This window comes from Aspergillus tanneri (genome assembly GCF_003426965.1).
Source record: "Aspergillus tanneri strain NIH1004 chromosome Unknown AapTan_4_pilon_pilon_pilon, whole genome shotgun sequence".
Taxonomy (NCBI): domain Eukaryota; kingdom Fungi; phylum Ascomycota; class Eurotiomycetes; order Eurotiales; family Aspergillaceae; genus Aspergillus; species Aspergillus tanneri.
In genome coordinates, this window is record NW_022984631.1 from 3,764,971 (window position 1) to 3,783,844 (window position 18,874).

The 18,874-nt window shown below is 46.7% G+C and overlaps 6 protein-coding genes across 6 annotated transcripts; 4 read left to right on the forward strand and 2 right to left on the reverse strand.

Moving 5' to 3' along the window:
- Positions 1-1,812: 1,812 nt before the first annotated feature.
- Positions 1,813-3,073, forward strand: ATNIH1004_006424 (purine-nucleoside phosphorylase; the record flags this gene model as incomplete). Its single annotated transcript, XM_033571056.1, has 2 exons — positions 1,813-1,965; positions 2,009-3,073. 2 exons carry the CDS (start codon positions 1,813-1,815, stop codon positions 3,071-3,073), a joined length of 1,218 nt encoding a protein of 405 aa, XP_033427088.1.
- A 4,854-nt stretch (positions 3,074-7,927) lies between these two features.
- On the forward strand, positions 7,928-8,223 carry ATNIH1004_006425 (uncharacterized protein; the record flags this gene model as incomplete). Its single annotated transcript, XM_033571057.1, has 2 exons — positions 7,928-7,984; positions 8,041-8,223. The coding sequence occupies 2 exons, from the start codon at positions 7,928-7,930 to the stop codon at positions 8,221-8,223; spliced, it is 240 nt and encodes a 79-aa protein (XP_033427089.1).
- A 114-nt stretch (positions 8,224-8,337) lies between these two features.
- On the forward strand, positions 8,338-9,319 carry ATNIH1004_006426 (uncharacterized protein; the record flags this gene model as incomplete). Its single annotated transcript, XM_033571058.1, has 2 exons — positions 8,338-8,783; positions 8,848-9,319. 2 exons carry the CDS (start codon positions 8,338-8,340, stop codon positions 9,317-9,319), a joined length of 918 nt encoding a protein of 305 aa, XP_033427090.1.
- A 1,676-nt stretch (positions 9,320-10,995) lies between these two features.
- On the forward strand, positions 10,996-12,200 carry ATNIH1004_006427 (zinc-dependent alcohol dehydrogenase family protein; the record flags this gene model as incomplete). Its single annotated transcript, XM_033571059.1, has 3 exons — positions 10,996-11,137; positions 11,205-11,651; positions 11,728-12,200. The coding sequence occupies 3 exons, from the start codon at positions 10,996-10,998 to the stop codon at positions 12,198-12,200; spliced, it is 1,062 nt and encodes a 353-aa protein (XP_033427091.1).
- A 92-nt stretch (positions 12,201-12,292) lies between these two features.
- Positions 12,293-12,853, reverse strand: ATNIH1004_006428 (cupin domain-containing protein; the record flags this gene model as incomplete). The annotated part of the gene is made up of 1 exon (XM_033571060.1): positions 12,293-12,853. One exon carries the CDS (start codon positions 12,851-12,853, stop codon positions 12,293-12,295), a length of 561 nt encoding a protein of 186 aa, XP_033427092.1.
- Positions 12,854-13,938: 1,085 nt separating this feature from the next.
- On the reverse strand, positions 13,939-16,958 carry ATNIH1004_006429 (uncharacterized protein; the record flags this gene model as incomplete). Its single annotated transcript, XM_033571061.1, has 3 exons — positions 13,939-16,622; positions 16,693-16,797; positions 16,847-16,958. 3 exons carry the CDS (start codon positions 16,956-16,958, stop codon positions 13,939-13,941), a joined length of 2,901 nt encoding a protein of 966 aa, XP_033427093.1.
- Between the last annotated feature and the right edge of the window lie 1,916 nt (positions 16,959-18,874).

Consider the following 18,874-nt stretch of genomic DNA (forward strand, 5'->3'; position numbering starts at 1 on the left):
ACTAAAGATCACTTTGAAACAAAGAACTCTAAAGGTAAGAAGTACTATAAAGCTAATTACAATATCGTTATGACCCCTATGTCTGGATACATTAAATTCGAGCTCAGGTTTAATGGAGTATCCTATGGATTTGTGAATGCTGAATATTAATGTGTAGGGCTTTCTGATTGCTACAAAGTTGTGGTCCCTTTCTTGCTTTTGGAGTTATTAGTTGCTTAAATGTGTCTAGCGAACTGCACATCTAAATCTTATTGACCTGCGTCCACTATCGTAGTGCTATAAGTATCATATCGCCAAAATTTCTAATAATGTAGAATCTAACCATATGTAGTATGTCGAGCCCTAGCCTATGGAAAAGAATACATTCGACCGGGTTTGCTACGGAAATCGAACAATGTAACAAAGATCATGTTAATTAAACATGCAATTCAAGATTACGTCTTATAGGACGTTAACACGCCCCCGGTCAAGTTTATAATGCTCTCCATCAAGTCTACCGATAACCGAACCAGAACGCTCACGGCTGATAGCGGTCACTTTCCAAACCACTCACCCACTGTACATTCACTATCTACAATTTATCCACAATCAACAAACAACAGGCAGAGATGGCTGATCTTAGTCATTCCAATTGGAGTTCCTCGACAAGACACCGGACCTTGTAATTCACTCGATCGGCATCACACGTCATGCACTTGAGCCAGGAGCATGACATCAGTGTACTGTCAGCATGCATTCTTATACCATGGGTCAATCCAGTTTCAACCAGAATTCCTAAAATGCGTATCACATTGTACCTGACATATCCAAAATATGTAAATTAATAAACACAACGATCCACCCATTCAAACCCTAGAGAATCGCTACACACCATGCCACCCATCCACGACCGCATCCGCGAAGACCTCCTCATCAAAGAACGCTCGCTCTGGACGGCCATAACGTCTGCAAATCCTGGGCCCGAATTGAAAAACTGTCCAACTCCGAAGCAAACCTGCTCTTCTGCAGACGCCGATCCTGACGCTGGATAGCAAGCCGTATATGAAGGAGACGCTCATTCCGTAGTAATCAGGGGTATTTGGCGACTGGGTCAACGACGTGCAGTCAGGCGTCAGATGGGAAATGGAGAATTGTTACACATACTTTGCTTTGATTTTGTGTGTTTAATTAGGGATAATTCTGATGTATAAGGTAGAGTATGAATTATGAGTCAACTGTATTGCTAGTCACTGAAGGAATTACCTGTTTCTGTCCTATGCCATATTCAAGGAATATCTGGTATTGAGTCATGAATTAGCTAAGTGTTTGATTAACGACACCGATGTATGTATGTATGATTGGCCAATCTTTTTTTTTTAATTTGTTTGACCCATCACTTATCTAAACTGCATCCAGTGTAAGTTAACTGAATCTGCTAGGCAAATGGAAACGCTATGATTAGAGACCATGTCTTAATATCTACGATAGGCTAAGATCCCGGTATCTGCTCTTGATTCCCATTAGTAACACTCAAATCCATACTGCTAATCTATATAGAATACTAATATATCTGCTATCTCCCATCGGCCAATGGAAATCCTGAAGGTGCTTATCGCGGCTTACGCCTTATTGTCTTATCCCCGCTGATCATGCCGCATCGGGATCACTGCCGTACGTACTGCCGGCATGATTTACTCATGCCTGAGGCTTCGGCCGGCGACCCCCGGTTGCTGATGCACTGAAGAGTCTTGCAGGGGTCTATATTAATAGCTACTATATCGGTCGATATTCTGGAAGATGCCGCTGAATTGCACAGTACACACATCAGAAGTCATGCTCTTTTTCCGGTCTCTCAGTGCTGGCTTGCTCTTTGCCAGCAGTTCTCTACTTTCTGCTGTCACCGCGAAACCCGCATCATGGCCCTACAATGCAGAGGTCAAACATGCACCCCATAAGATTACACCGAAAGTGTTCATTGTGTCTATGGTATGCACTGTTCGACAGAAGAAAACACATCTAACAGCATTAGTTTGAACCCGAAGCATCTGCCTGGTGGGGAATTCCCGAGTTCGACCTCTTGGCTCACAATATCACTATTCCTGGTGCCTCGCCTCTCTTCCCAGATGTGCATTGCACTGCCGACTACAGCGTTTGCCAGCTCATAACCGGCGAAGGAGAAATCAACGCCGCCGTGACAGTATCATCCATTGCTTTCTCCCCTCTTTTCGATCTGACCCATACCTACTTCCTCGTTGCCGGTATTGCCGGCATCAACCCCAAGGTTGGCACGATCTGCGGAGTGACCTTTGCACGGTTCGCCATCCAAGTCGCTCTCCAGTACGAGATTGATCTCCGAGAACTCCCCCATAACTACTCAACCGGCTATATTCCACAAGGTGCGCACGCGCCAGACCAGTATCCGACCAGTATTTACGGCACCGAAGTATTCGAGGTGAACTCCGAGCTACGATCCATAGCTGCTTCGTTCGCTAGGGAGGCCGCCCTCGCGGACTCCGACATGGCAAAGAAATACCGCAGCAACTATGTCACAGCTAATGGCGTCTACGAGGCGGCCACGCAGACCCCGTCGGTAGTGGAATGTGACGTCGCTACCTCCGACGTTTACTACAGCGGAACGCTTCTCAGTGAAGGATTCGATAACACCACCCAGCTCCTCACCAACGGAACAGGCAAATACTGTGCCACGGCACAAGAAGATAACGCCACACTCCAGGCGCTGCTACGTTCATCCTACCATAATCGCACGGATTTCTCTCGTATCATCGTCATGCGCACGGCTTCGGACTTCGAGCGTCCGTATCCCGGCCAGTTGGCGATTGATAATCTGATGTATGCCGATCAGGGTGCGTTCGAGCCCGCGGTGCAGAATTTGTATATTGCCGGTATTAAAGTCATCAGTGGCATTCTGAATGCATGGGATACAACCTTTGCCGCTGGTATCAGGCCGAGCAATTATATTGGAGATATATTTGGCACACTGGGTGGTCGCCCGGACTTTGGGCCCGGTCGAAAAGGCGCCTTGGCTGGGGCTGGGGTCATTACAAAAAGGGGTTTCGGTATGGTGCGGCGATAGTATAGATTGAACTACAAATATTGGTGCAGTGTGCATATAGATGATAGACATGCACTGCATTTGTAATATTTAAATGGTCTCTTATGTTTATAAACAGTTATCTACTTACCCTTTCCTTTGTGTTGTATAAATCTTACTCTACAGCAATAGAATATGGCACGTATTTCTCTTAGGAAATTCGAGGTACCATCGATCATGATATTGAATTGTACAGGGTCCAATCTAGTAGTATAAGGTTGGATTCGCGAAACTGCGTGTTCGATGATGAAGAAGAAGCGATTAGTATGATATTCAAATTAGATATAGTTTAACTAGGATCAGCAGAAGTTCGGAAGATTGTAATATAATAAAAGTTGCACGAGAACAAGACAGGATCGTAGGCAAGGTCACATACTCCAGTAATAGACACAGAAAATCATATAGCTCTATTATGTAGACACATGAAGTAAATAAGGTCACATTTCGGAGGGTTTGTAATAAAAGGGGCTTTAATAGCTTTATAGTGTACTATTCTAATGTACTGATTCCATTTTAACAATGTACAATCAATCAATCAATTACTGAGTGAATCTATCAGAGTATTTAAATCAAAGGACTCAAATTCCGCACGAGATTCTACCACCGATTGCCCGTCTTGTGTCCCATTCTACTGGCAATGCGGTAAAGTTGCAGTGCTTCTTTGATACGTGCATCAAGTACGCAAATCTTTCTTGGCTCCGAACCATCTTGCTACAGGAAGACTGTGGGGCAGCTTTGCCTTCTTCTTTTCTAGGTTGTGGGATATCGCTACTACTGTGCGGCGCTGTCTTTGGACTGCAACCGAGACCGGGTGTTCTCTTCCGTACGGCTGTCGTCCTCGACAATGACCTGTTTGCCCAGCTAAATATTGAAAAAATCGCCTATGTCCATCCACGACTTCGAGACAGATGATCTGGACCAGCACTGCTTGAATGACGGAACCATTGCAGAAAGTTTCACCAGTACACTGTTGTCTTTGGACAAGTTGTCTACGGACGCCGCTTTCATGTGCCTCAGGGGACCGCATCCTCGGCCCCTAGTAACCAATTTGAATATGCGCTTAAAGAGGATGAAAAGACATACCGAGCAGAGGAGAGCGACGACCCTATTATTAATAATGGAGCACTCGTCCACATAAGGCGCTCTCCGTTTGGTCTGTTGCTGCGATGTCCCAAGATTCTTGTTGGTTGTAATATCCTTAACCTGTGCATGAATTAGTTCTTCTACTTGCCTGTTCCGAGGGAAGTCTCATTTACATGGTCTTCTAAGGTTATACTAATTTATTGGTCTACACAGCTAAGAGCTTTGTGTATGCCTTTTCTCAATTTTGCATCTGCTTTCTGATCTCATGGCCGCCAGCCCCTCCGGTCTATGCTCTACTTCTACTTGCATACTGGCTTATCGCCATCCCACATTTAGTGTTCATATTCTGTCAGAATATATAACATGGAGTAAATAGGTATGAAATACGCCTGTATACTACGACGGATCTAACCCTGTTGGATTACCTGTTAGATTCTGTATATGGAGACTTTCCTGCTTATATCGTCCTAGGAGATATCTAGATGCTCTCGTTAAGATCAGGCTCCAATGTCTCTCATCAGCCTGCTTCTCCACCAGCAAGACTTTTATGCTTTTTACTTATCATGTCGACATTCTACCCCTCACATTTTCCAGTCTTCTAAATGCAACTTACCTGTCCCGCAGGTTTGCACTCTACTTTTTTTTGCTGCAGATTTTGCAAGACATATCTCCCATGCCTGTGTTTAGCACTGACCGAGTTTGCTCGGAAATATCTCCTCGACTCTTATGACACTCGATTTTCTCGGACACCTTTCTTTCATGTCCGAGACTAATCACAAAAACAACTCAGCAAGGTTTAATACCCTACTTAATCACCTCCCCATTGCTATTACTTTCATTTATTTTCCATATTTCCACATCGTTTCAGGGCATCCGCGTGCGACAGCGCGCGTCACCAGTAAAAATAGATTCCAAGAAGTGTAAGGTCGCTCTAGATCATGAATCGTGCATAAGCATCCACCAATTGTTTCATCAGTCAGGCAATGGCAATGGCTCTCAGCTATCATATTCCCCATCCTGGGTAGCATAGTGACCTCTACTTCTTCCTAATCTATGTGGTCGCAGCCAAGCCATGGAATAAAAATTGCACCCATGTAGGTACCTTTGTACGTCTCCACCCACACTAGTGCTGTGACTGGTTTATGCACGTATTAAAGCCCAATAATGTAACAGCAAATTGACCGGCCAGTTCAATTTCCATTCTCCCGCCCCATACAGGACCCTCATTGTCCACACAGTGCTGTCCAGTTCAATGTCAAATTAGCTGCCAATGCGGGTGCATACGTAACACACACGCCAACAAGCTGGTCTGGAAGGAAACCAGTCCGGAGTGGAATAATGCGACATGGGGTTCGAACATGGAATTCAGCTACTAGGTCAGATCTACCTACGATCCTGTGGAGCGTATCCAAAGAACCATCGACAACTTGTTCACAGGTAAATGTGAGTGACCCTATTCACGCGCGCCAGCCATTGGCTTGGTTTCATTGCAAACAGCCTGAATGTCTGATGCAATGTTTCTATAGTTTGTAAGCCTCCCAAGACTTTCAGCCTCACCAAGGAGGAAAACCTCAATGACTACACATCAACTATGTCCCAAACAGGTGACGGACGATGGCTAATGGATACAACTGTGGTCAGCGCGATTCCAGAGCCCCCCAGCTCGCGTCAAGGCTTCAAAATTAATTCTGCCTTCCAAAGAAGTTTGCGGGGCTATTTGACGTATACATGGCTTCGTTCGTAGTTGCATATCAGGATTTCTCTGATAACACATATGGCATCTCTGGAAAGATGATCGATCAATTGTCACTGCCGAACTTCTTGCCAGCGCTCGCATTTCAAGATCCTCTTCGAAACAATAAGTGGACGGACTGTTTATAATCCATCTTTTGAAGGGATTCCAAGAAGTATTTGTCACCTAATTCCTCCTGTGCTCCGCTATTATTAAAGCAGCCGAATAGTGCCGCACCTCATACCTCTGTCTGACCGTGGCGATGGCACAGGCCCCCTTCCTTTTTGTTCAACAGCTACAGAAGTTTATTACCTTATGTCTAGTACTATTTAGGTAAGCCAGTAACTTCTACTTATGTTGCGCAGATCCTTTCTAACACTTATATGTGATATCCCCTCTACCAATAATGGACAATTTAGCGGCATTTTCAAATGCGCCATATCAAGGGATATTTAACGAAACGTATTGTGCTCGCAGAAGCAGCTTTTACAACCCTTCAAAATATATCCAAGAGATGGGACAATTTCCATATAAGGATTCATTTTTAAGCCACTCATTACGTGACTTTGACAATAATGTGCTGTGCAATAGACTAGAAGGAAAAAATGCACTAGAAAAGACAGATAAATTCAGAGAACAGTAAGGAAGTGAGGCAAAATTTCGAGATTACATGGAGGGTTTAGCAGCAAGCTAGTTTCTACCATTGGTGTTGATATTCGTCGCTTATCAATGTACTATACAAAGCCCAGTGTCACACTTCTCATTCCGCAGCAAGGTAGAATTGTAGTGGATGAGCAAAGGGAGGCTTTAGCTGAGACATCCCCCTGTGTGGAATGCAGTTAACTTATTTCATAGAATACCTTAGATCATACCAGCCTTCGTGGCAGTGAATAAAGAAATATTAATGTGTACTGTACAATATCCGATTCTGGTGAGAATAGTGTCCTGTTTTGCCTATTTTCTCAGTGGCGTCACGTCCCGTTTCTTAAGTGAATCCTAACTATTCCTAGAACTAAACTGTTATATCTTGGTAATACCGGTACAGCCAAGCTAGTTCGCCCACACCTTGGTGTATGTAAGGAGGGGAATGCGGTTGATCCCGTACGAACGCTTAATGCCACTTCAATTGAGGTTCCAGATGAGTTTAGCCAAATCGATTGTAACAGTAAGCAAGGCAAGACCGGTCGACTGTGCGTCTGCTACGGGGAGGGCAGTATCAATCTGGAAAGGGCAGTGCTACGGCCATATCGCGCTCGCTCCCACCATACCTACTACACCTAATTGGGCCACTCTACTATCTATATATCTCTGTGTTCTCCCCAACACCGATATGGCGTAGTGTTGGATGCATGTCGATAGGTTTAGGTCCATGATTATGCTCTGTAATAATAATTTTAGGCCGCTTCCGGGATCGCTTCTGGAATGATAAATTTTTATTAATATTATATTTATTGGACAAATAGGGCCAGTGTAAAGCCTTAAAAAGGTGTTGGGAGTACATTCCAACGCTATACTGTTCTGTTGGTATGCGTAATCAGATACAATGTGGTTAAAAAGAAGGTTACATGTGGAGGTAAAAATGATGTAATACGCCCTAAAGTTATGCCCTATCTGGTGATCACGAAATTAAATTAGGTGTAGTGTGTGTGGTGGGAGCAAGGTGTGGCTGTAGCCCTCCCTGTGGAAAATGCTCCTGAATCAATGCTCCTACTACAAGCAAGTCACGCAGTAGAGCCCCATCGGAATTCTTTATGAGGAGCCCTTGTTACTCTTGCAGGTTCTATTTGACCGAATAAGCAGATATTCTCCTTCACAGAACACGTATACGCTTTAACAGGAAGCGACTTATTGGGTCCTCTTACTCCTCTAGTAAGGCCCAGAGATAAGTTTCCTTTTGGGGAACTCTGAGCTTTTGACCTGAATGTTCGGATATAGAAAAGCGCGCTACTTCACGCAATCTCCCCCCGGCAAGGATAATGCTGCCTAGAGAATCCAATAGTGTCCGCAGTTTGCCCACTGTCATGGCGCTAGATATTGGCGGAGGTCTTGGCGAGCCCGAAAATTTGGGGCTAAGAGAAGTATTTGACCTCACCATGCAACCCTGAAAGACATCACTAACCCGACTGAGCACTAGAAGGAGGTTGAAATTGGTTTTGGTCCCTGTCAAGCCGGCCTAGGCGGCCTTTCGCTTGCTGAGCGAGAGGATCAGAGGAGATTGCCCGCCGATAAGTCAAGCACTTTTAAGTCTCATTTGAACACCCTAACAGCTTTCGAGGGTGTTGTTGTTGCGCCACAGAAGCGAGACCCCTGCATTTAACATGACCATGGGCCCGCTCCCCTTTCAAAATCCAGATATTACTCCTCTCACATGCTCTGTTCTAAATCTTTCGAGAAGTGGTTAAGACCGTAGACTTGACCAGCAATCGCAGCCATGCCTAACGTTTCAGTCGCTGGTGGATGGTGGAACTTTGAGAACTATGGCCCTGTTACGACGACTTTCACCCAGCCCACGAGCTGTTCTGCGATAGACAATCTTCAACTCGGCTACGTGACTGACTCCCTCGCGCGTATTGAATATGCTGTTCAATGTACCAAAGAGTTCGATTCTGGCTGCCTTCCAACCGCCACCGTGACGGCAACAGCATCGCGCGACTATGATATGTGGGTTGGGTATGGAGGGTATTACTCCCCAGGCCTGTACTGCCCCTCTGGATGGGCGACAGTGGGCCTGGCCGCACGCGACGGGAACAAGTCGCTCAGTAAGTCGGGAATCCTGACCACCTCGACAAGCGAGCGTTATCCCTCCTTCGACGACCCAGCAACTTTGTTGGCGAGAATATTGGAACCGAGCCAAACCATGGCACTTTGTTGCCCGAGGTGAGTTCTTTTTGCAATGCAGTAGGAAAGAAGGAAGAGCATTAATCGCTGACGCAACTCCCAGCACTATGACCCCAGACAATCTGGGCGGATGTTACTCTCTGGTGCCAGATTATAAGCCAACTGTAGGCTGCTATGTCTACGAGCATGATGAATACCAATATGAAACATCCACCAAGCTATACACGTACGGTAGCTCCACGCGCACCCACGTCTGGGAAACACCCACAGCTACCGATTCCATTCTGACGACTTACACGGAAACATTGTATGGTATTGATCAGTCATTGTTGACTGCCATATCCTACATGCCCATGGTGACGCTTGTCCATCATCAATCCGATCTTCAGTCAGTTGGCACAGGCACTGGCACAGCTGAGTCCACGGCCACTGGATCTACAGGTACTGCTGCATCTACGTCGAATGCTGCAGGTAGGCTGGGTCCAAGGACGTCTGCTTGGGATGGACTGGGTGCTGTTCTTGGGGTTTCTGCTGCTGCAATGGCTCTGGGGGCTGCTATTATTTTCCCATGGTAGACCCCCTATTTGGGTCATCAACCCGGTTTTAGCACACATGGGCTGAAGTGAGTTAAGACGTTATCTATTACTGAAAGAAAATTAAACGAGAGCATGGGTCGCAATCGCGGAGCATGTCCAACGTAAAGAATCGTGGACTGGAACTGAAGGTACATATAAAAGCAGGCTGTGTCTGTAAAGGGTTGTAGCCTATTTGAAGTCTCTACTGGCTCTTGATGGCCCACAACACATGATTCTCCTTTCGTATTTGTTTACCAATCTCTTTTTTTCTTTCTTTCCTTCTTCAAAAATTCCTTTTTGTACATAGCCTATCCTATAGGTTCTACATGTTCAATACCTGACAGTGTCTTCCTCTTCCTGTGACTCTCCCTTGACTTCTACAGAACATAAAAGTATATCACTAGGAGGCAGAAAACGCTTAACCGACAGAAAGAGACGAGAAGAATGGATGGCTCGCATATACGTAGCCCTAGAGTTTGATAGGGAACTACTTGCAGTCCAAGCGCGTATAAATGGAGGATACACCAGGCGCCTTACTGTCCTGTGAGTATAGCTCTTAACGCTGGAAGGATTAAAGACACGATTATCTTGAAGCACGGTGTACAGTCCTGTGACTATCAATGCGTGATAAACCCCCTGCGCATGACGCATGATTTATCGTCGTTTATTTTTACCTATTAAGTTATGGAATTAGTGGAGATAGTCGGGAACAGGGTCAATTACTTACTGGCTAGCCGGAGTGGTTCCATCTAGATGCAATAAGATGAGCTGAGGGTTGCGGTCTTATCCTGTCTTTGCAGGGAGCGTCAGGAGACGATGATCGTGATTTCGGCATGGTTGGACTTATAATCAGTGGTTAAGTTGCTGCCAACATAATTTCTTTTTTTCCATATATGGTAACAGGAAGATTCAGTATCACACTCTATAGTCTTATTTTATTTCATTAGGAAATTTTGTCCCGTTTATACTTTGGATCGATCCTTGCACAGAAAATAATACTTACCCAGAAGCCATACGTTGCACTATGAGTAAGTATATTTTTTAACAAATTTTTCCACTACCTTTTACTGTCAGGAACGAGGCAAAGTTGCAGTGGATAGTTAAGAATCCCCCTTGCTTTCTTTTTATATGAGAGAGCTTCGGCCAAGCTTTGCCGAGGGTTTAATAGACATATACTTTGTTTAAATAAGAGTATAAACAATTTCGTCCCAAATTTTCGTAGCTATATCTCTTCCTAGACAACTGAATATTTGGCATTTTAAAGACCAGAAAAATAGCACCTCAATCTATTATTGATTTTAAGCTCAATAATCAGATGTCGCAGCCTCCTGATCTATGGAACAGTTCAACATAATGAACTCTAATCAATGTTATTTTCCTCGTAAGAGCTGATTTGACTTATGCATAGTTTCCGCTGCGTAAGAAGTGTATAAATTCGACTCTACAATATTCAATGCTGATTTCCATTTCCCGTCCACCAGAATAACTCCTGCGTACCAACTTTTTGCCTGACGATTCCCCACAGTGGGCCTCTAGTGAGGTTGTAAGTTATTACCGAATTATTATTAAGCGTTTGGATATCTCCAATTTTTCTCGAACATCCTCCATGGAATTGACCTTGTAAACCCAGCAAGGTTCTTTTCCTGCAAGAAAAGTCGAAAACAGACGTCGAAACAATGGCAACCATTCAGCAATGGACTTCCACCCTCACGGGACTGGACTCGTTCAAATTGTCAGAGGCCCCTGCGCCTATACCCGGGAACGGCGAGGTTCTTGTTGAAGTACACGCAGTGTCATTGAATTTCCGCGATGTGGAGGGTACTTCCATCACTTCCACAATCATCAAGATGTCGTTTTCGAATATATAAAGCTAAGAGTTACGCAGTATGCAGCGGCGAATACAACCACCACAAATCCGTCAACCAAACCCACTCCGTCGTCCCGTGTTCCGACATGTGCGGGGTCATCTCCCAGATCGGCGAGGGCGTCACGACCTGGAAAGTCGGTGATCGCGTACTGTCCACCTTCCTTCCCGATCATCAGACCGGTCAGGTCACGGAGAAGGAGCTGTCTCGCAGCCTGGGTCTACCATTGTCTGGTGTCTTGACGACGCATCGAGTGTTTCCCGCGTCGGCGCTGGTCCGCGCGCCTGGCTACCTGAGCGATGAGGAAGCGAGTACGCTTCCCATTGCGAGCGTGACGGCTTGGATGTCCATCAATGGTATGAGACCTATGGGTCAGAATGGAGGAGAGGGGGAATTTATCCTGGTGCTGGGGACTGGGGGCGTTGCGATAGCTGGGTTGCAGATTGGGAAGGCATCGGGGGCTAAGGGTTAGTAACATTTTGGTTCCATCATGGATTTTTGCTTCTTTTACTCTTCGGGTCGATATCTGACGTGGTCTACAAGTGATCATTACCTCCTCCTCTGATGAGAAACTGGAACAGGCCACGGCCCTCGGCGCAGATTACACCATTAACTACCGCACCCAGCCAAACTGGGAAGATGAAGTGACACGGGTGACGGACAAGCACGGCGTAGATATTATTCTTGAAACAGGAGGCGCGCAAACCCTTAGGAAGAGTCTCGACTGCATCGCGTTCGGCGGCCTAATCAATTGTATCGGCTATGTCTCTGGCAAAGTGGATGCGTCGGATGACCGGACGAATCTCAATTTACTTACGCTGCGAAGGAATGTCACACTCAAGGGGATTATCAACGGGCCCAAGGACCGATTCGAGGAGGTAGTGGCGTTTTATGAGAAGCATCAGATCCGGCCGGTGGTGAATCGGTTATTCTCATTCGCAGAGGCAGATCAGGCGTTCAAATTCCTTGCGAGTGGGAATCATTTTGGAAAGGTTGTTATTAAAGTAGGACAGTAGATTGATATAAACATCCACAGCTAAGAATGTTGACAGGATGGCACAAATTAATAAACATCACTCAGATTCACTGCTCATATCGATGCAGAGTATCACCTCATCCTATTAATATCATTATTCCCCTTCAACTCCTCCCCTATCTCCTTCCCCCCAGCAATTACAGGCTGACATTCCTGCAACACAAACATCATCCTCGTCCATTCCGTCTCGCTCGGATTCCGCCACTGATGCATCGTAGCCCTTTGAACCGCAATATCGCCTCTTTTCAAGAGCCTCTTCTCCCCCGAGTCCAGCATCATCTCAATTTCACCCTCCAGCACAATCCCATAATCCAGACTCCGCGTACGATGCATGATACCCGGTTTACCCGGTGCAAAGTCCACGACGCGACAGACCGTTCCGCCAGGGTTGACGAGACCCAGAGACCCGGAGGTGACGGCCTGTTCGCTCTGGGTAACGTCCGCCTCGTTGTTCAGGTTCGCGGGGAACTCGGACGTCGTGTAGGCAACGCTGAAGCCGAGGGTATCATTGCGTAAACTTATCCAGTTTGCGGGTGTTTCCGAGTGGATGATGGCTTCGCCTGCGGAGTTGTGGGTTGTTATATAGCGGGTGAAGTTGGGGAGGTTGGAGGGTTGGCCCGGTCTGATGGTCATATTTGTTGGATTATTGAAAGATACTGGAGAGAATGGTGAAGAGAGATGAGCTTATGCGGAGTATTTGGATTTATATAGGGTTTGGCTGTCGTATAACTCACGTCATCTGCGGGGTGTGCAGTTGTATCCTTCACATGCATGATGAACCTGGCTGGTGGCTGGACGGCTCAGACTTGATCTGCAGTGACACAACAATCTGCATGTCACCCGGATAATAGTATGGTAATATAAATGTGAAATGATGCAGTGGTGCTCTTGCACGACCATTCATGTTGTCAGAAGTATTCTTGTTACGGGGACTATTCTAAAAAAAAAAAAAAAAAAAAAAAAAGCCTTCACCTGACGACAATGTCAATAGTGCAAGACAGACTCAGCGCATTTGGAATAATATCAATTCGATCTCGATCTCCCCACTAACCTACCCGGAAGCATGTTGTCGACTCACCAGTATAGCGTAGTGCGCTGGCATCATCTGCTTCAAGATTTTGCAATCCCGCTCTAGACCACGATAGCATTCGTCAATGGCTCCTGTTAGGCAGCTTCAAAGCAGACCAACATCCTATTCCTACTTCTGACTCTGACTGACGCTCAAAATAAAATGAACTAGAGAAAAGAGGAGAATTTGTCTCTGAGGAGTGGTACTGTTTCAGGGGTTGTGATTATTTTTAGTCGAGCAATTGTGTATGGGATATTTTGCTGGTTTGTATATAGAGGTGACCATAGTGACGGATAGGTATATTTGAAGAATTACTAGCATGGCTGGACTTAATTTCTATTCTCGAGAACGAATTAGTGATAGATATAGATATTCTTTACAACAAATATTAACAATACGGTCCACCGGCATAGTTGCTCAATTAAGACTATACCCAAACATCAGTCATAACACCAATATTATGCGCAGTATACAATATATTTGTACATCAGATCCTGCCAATGATCAATATAACAGCCCGTAGGGAAATCTATTAACAAGAAGGGGAGGGTATATGGCAGTCCACATAAAACATAAAGCTGAACACCGTCCATGCATATACAGGCAAAGGACAATGACCGAGACATTCAAATATCTACAGTCGAAATTATCATATCATCATTAATCTTGTGGTTCTCCGTTCGGGGAATCGACGAGCGGCAGGTGGTGGTCCATATGGCCCATTGAACGCCCCTGGAGGTGGTAGACGTGGCCCCCCACGACCACGACCTGGATAGCCCGGAGGCGGAAGATGTCCTCGTGAAGGCCCGCGAGAATGTGCCATTGGAGGTGATGCCATTGTTGGACGACGCATTCGAGGAGGAGGTGTAGATGCCGCAGCTCGGCGAGCATCTCGTTCGCAATATACCTGTCCGTTCCACTCAAAATACTCCCCGTTCAACAACACATTGCATGTACGGCACGTAAGACACTCGGGGTGGAATTTCCGAAGGTCGCCGGGGCCACGGCCCTGCCGTTCGTTTGTCTCGACATATTGTCCCTCAATACCAGTGAGACAGGTATGACAGAGAGACCCGTTACGCTGGTGGTAATGCAGAGCGCAGAACGGAAGGTCGCGCAGAACGTAAAAATCTGCAGTTTGAAAAGGAACTTTGCATTGGTAGCAAACAAAGCACTCCCGATGGTACCGGCCCGTAAGACGCCCGTCTGCAGAAGACACAGACTTTCCAAGGATCCTCTCACCACAGCCCCGGCAAGGCCCTTTCGGGCGCGGCGCTGTCCGAGCCGCTGGATCCGTTGCAGAATTAGGAGAAGTCCCCTCGTCCTGTGATAGACTATTAGGGATATGAGAGACCTGTAAGCCTGGCAAAGCTCTGTCGCCCCCTGACGGCTTGACTGGGATGTGCGATTCTGGTTCCCCTCTGGATCTAGGTAGTTCCGGAGAAGCCCTTTCGTCCCAGGACGGTCTAGAGATATGTGACGCCGGTTCTAAAGATCGCTGGGGACTTGTAAAAGTCCTGTCATTTTGTGAAGGGGTCTTAGAGGTATGACTCTCTGTCTGCGTTGCGTATCTTGGCTGCTCCGGGGTAATCCTTCCGTCGCGCGAAGGCTTCTTCGGGGTGTGAGAAGTTGGCTCCATTCTAGAGCTCGGCAATCCTAGAACATTCCGATCATCCCAGGACGGTTTCTTAGGAGTGTGAGAAAAGGGCTCTCTTGCAGAATTCGACGACCCTACAAAAGCCCCGTCATTCCATGATGATTTGTTTTGAATATGAGACACCGGTACCGCAGGGGATTTTGGTAATAGAGGAAGAGTCTTGTCGCTCTGTGACGGTTTATTCGGAATATGGAAGGTTGGTGCAGTTGCAGACCTTGGCAACTCTGGAAGAGTCTTGTCGCTCTGTGATGACTTATTTGCGGTGTGAGACACTGGTCCCGTTGCGGAACGCACCTTTAGAGGGATTTCCGGAAGGGCCTTGTTGGTTTTGTCTGGGACAAGAGACACACTACCCTGAAGAATCGCAGGATCCGTGGGAGAATCAGGACTGAAAAGCGGGTCGTGGATGTGAGGGGGTACAAGGTCATCCGGGCTCTCCGTGCGGTCACCAGCATGGAGAGCGTGTTGCGTTCGCGTATCAATCCGCTGCTCCTCGATTACAGGCCCAAGACGTCCTTGGTCGGAGGGCTTTCGTCTTGACATACTCGTCTCCGATGCGAGGCTGGAAAACGAGGTTCCACTCCGCATGTCAGAATGTGACGAATCGGAAGATACTGTCGAATTCTCCACGGTATGATCGGAAATATCTAATCCCAAGGCGCGAGCAAAGTTGGATACAGACAGGGTACTCTCAATGGAAGCGTCTGATCCCCTCCTGTAGATGTCATCATGTTCCTCATGGTCTATCTCTGGGGTCGAAGGGTGCGCGTGGTTGGTAGGGGATCTGAAAGGTTTATAAGCCACGGGTGCTGTAGACGCCGCTCGCTCTTCGGAATGGTCAGGAGGATCAGGGAACTTTTCAAAGGAGGTTTGAGATGGGCTTCGAAAAAATAACTCTGCAGATCCACGAACACTACTTAGGCGGTCAGAGTTGGTGTGGAACGATACACGAAGCGAACCAGAAGGTGCCTCCTCGCGGTGTGCGTTATAGTTTGTTCCTTCTGAAGATCCCAAATAAAACGTGCTTTTATCCTCTGCCCTGTTCCCATTCTTCGAGTATGGCAGCATGTTGGATTCCGGGCCAGTGAATGATCCATGATGGATGGAAGGTACAGGCGGTGCATCCTCCTCAAGGTACTTGTACGGCTGGTCCACACTACTGAACGAAGGTCGCTGGTCTGACATTGCTGTCGAGCGTTTGGAATTATTGTCACCATATCGCGAGCTCGCAAAGGAGGACCTGTAGCTGCTTTTGCTGTCAATGGAATTAACATACTTGTGTGCGATCCGTGGTAAGAATGACAGCTCGTCTTTCGGCACCGATGGTTGTGGCGGTGGGGCGGCTTCATCGTCCAGTTCAAATGGACGATGTGCACTGCTGGGAAGCCGGTCGACATCCTGTCGCTCTATGGAGCTTGCATATGGTGGCAAAGGAACTGGTGGTGCTGATTTTGCATCCTTCAGACTGGTCATGAAGTGGGACTCTTTGGCTGACATGGAGCGGGGGAGGGGAAAAGGTGGGATATCAGAGTTTACGCTGACAATTTCCGAGGACTGCGGTTCGATTGGAAGAGGGGATGTCTGGCTTCGCTGTACCTGGCGAAGCGGGGATGGTAGCGGCGAGAGAGCGGTCGATTCATGATCAATAGTGGCGTCGGGGCGTAAGAAAGGACGATCTGGGGCAAAGAAAAAAAAGAAAAAAGGTTAGGGTGCTTATGAAGTTTCGCATTTAACATAGCGACATACTAGCAATTGAAGGATTGATGGGTGCAGGAGGACCTGGTCGTCCAGAGCTTTTGATATTGATGCTATCATCGGCTTCTGTAGGCGCTGAAGGCAAAGGCGATGCAGCTTTCAGAAGTCAGTTGTGAGTTGAGGAGATTGGAAGAATGAACAATACCTGGATCAGTCTTTGCACAGATATGGTCTCCCATTGCAGAGATCTCGACATCCATACCACAGTTCGAGCATTTGATCATGGGCAAGAGGCCCAAGCCCATTGATATCACCATTTCCAAGGATGTTAGGGACACAAGGGCGGTTCATAGAAGAGACGCACAGCAAGGAGCGTCATACGTGTGTCTTTACAATGACTATACTCGACAATGTGGCGAGCCCTCCTCACGTCTGCTCGCAAGCCAGTAGCCCCGACGCCAACACCACAACAGTAACGGTCTAAGCGGTCAGAGAACAGCAACACATGGGAGGAGGGCAAATAAGTTATGATTATGATGATGGAAGGGGGCAGGTGGGAGGAATTCTGGGGAGTCGGTGATCGTAGAGGACTAGAAGCAAGCAGAAGAGAAAAGGAAGAACAAGACTAAACGACGTACTAATAATAATCATCACAAGAATACTGTAGCGTCAGGAGTGGAACTCGACTTGGCAAGAGAGAAAAGACCCTCGTGCGACGAAAGAGACTTGAGACAGAGGATTAGTGCCATTTAGTTGCGGTTTAGCTCGTTGGTCACGAGCAACGATTGGTTTGGCCCCCGTCAGCCCAAAACAACGCGTGTTCTTCTTTTCTTCCACCACACTGACCTTTGCCTTTCCATGAACTAGCCGAACCAAGTCAAGGAAAGACTTAATAATTCGATAGAGTCCAGACGCTGCAGGTAACGACCTATCAACCAAGCGATCATTTTATCCCCTCGACTTAAACCCTGCAGTACGGGGTATGTCGTGCAAGTTCAGTCGTCAATCCGGAGGAGATTCCCCTTCCGACTAGTCACTATGGGCTTATTTTTGTCGCCCCCTTTTTTGGTCGACCATAAGAACACATGTCAAATCCTCCCTTGGACTAAAACCACTACGATTTTCTGTTTCTGTATACTTTCATGCGGCCTGCACAACACAGCCAACTTGCTCCGATAAATCAGTAGCTAGTGAACCATGATGTTAACTAGCTAACTACCTTTACCACGGTCCCGGTGATGGGATATTCTTCTTCTGCCAGTTCCTGGACCAAAGTGGCATCTCTGCAGATCATCCTCAGGGGCAGACACTGTCGAAGCGAGTACCAACTTTTCATGTTGATCCATCTTGCACTTCCCGTCCCTTCTGTCATCGATCAGCCTTGTCGCACTTCTGATCTTGCTTACGTTCCCTTCTCTAGCTGAGCACAACCCTTTCGTTAGATTCCTTTGTGGCTTTGCTTCCGTATTGATTTTGGCCCTTGGGACCCATATTATCAGATCTTCTTCATCTCAATACGCCAATCCCGGCACAAGCAAATCCCCTTCCTGAAAGTTTCCAGATCCTGCATAAGGATTTTCCCCAATGCAAGGATTTTCAGGTTTCACAATAGACGTTGGGTCTTGTTTCCCGAGACTGAATTTATTGATCACCCTAGTCCAGACCTGTCAGCGTCCACCAGATATCTTCCATATACATATTCTTGAAAACTTCCGATTGAGCTAATTCCAGCCTTGGGAGGTTGCCGGGTAACACGGTAATGATTGGGTCTAAGTATCGAGATCGGATTACCACATGTTTGGTCAAGACCAGTTCCGTGGTTCGCAGAATCCGTTGATCATCTCCGCTTGAAACTGAGACCTGCTCCATCGGTCTTCTTAGATGGTCTCACTTTTGTTATTTCTTAAATGCTGTCTTACAGCACCTGCGTAGCACAGAGCACTTTGCACTCCGTAAAGATAGAAAAAACGAACGCAAAAATAGTTCGGGCATTTTCGAGGCCATTCAGGGCTTAGTCAATTTCCCACGTTACTAACTAGTTAACTAGTAGGACCATATCAGTTTTTTTACTCCATAGCTATTGTCATTGGGGCACCATGCTATACTTCCAACTAAAGCATTGACTGTTAGCTTTCGATGGTTTGAAAATCGGGCTCACAGATAATCTGGATGGCTCTAGACCGTTCAACGGCACAGCAACTTACATCATTGACCAACTATTCAGAGCTTCCTC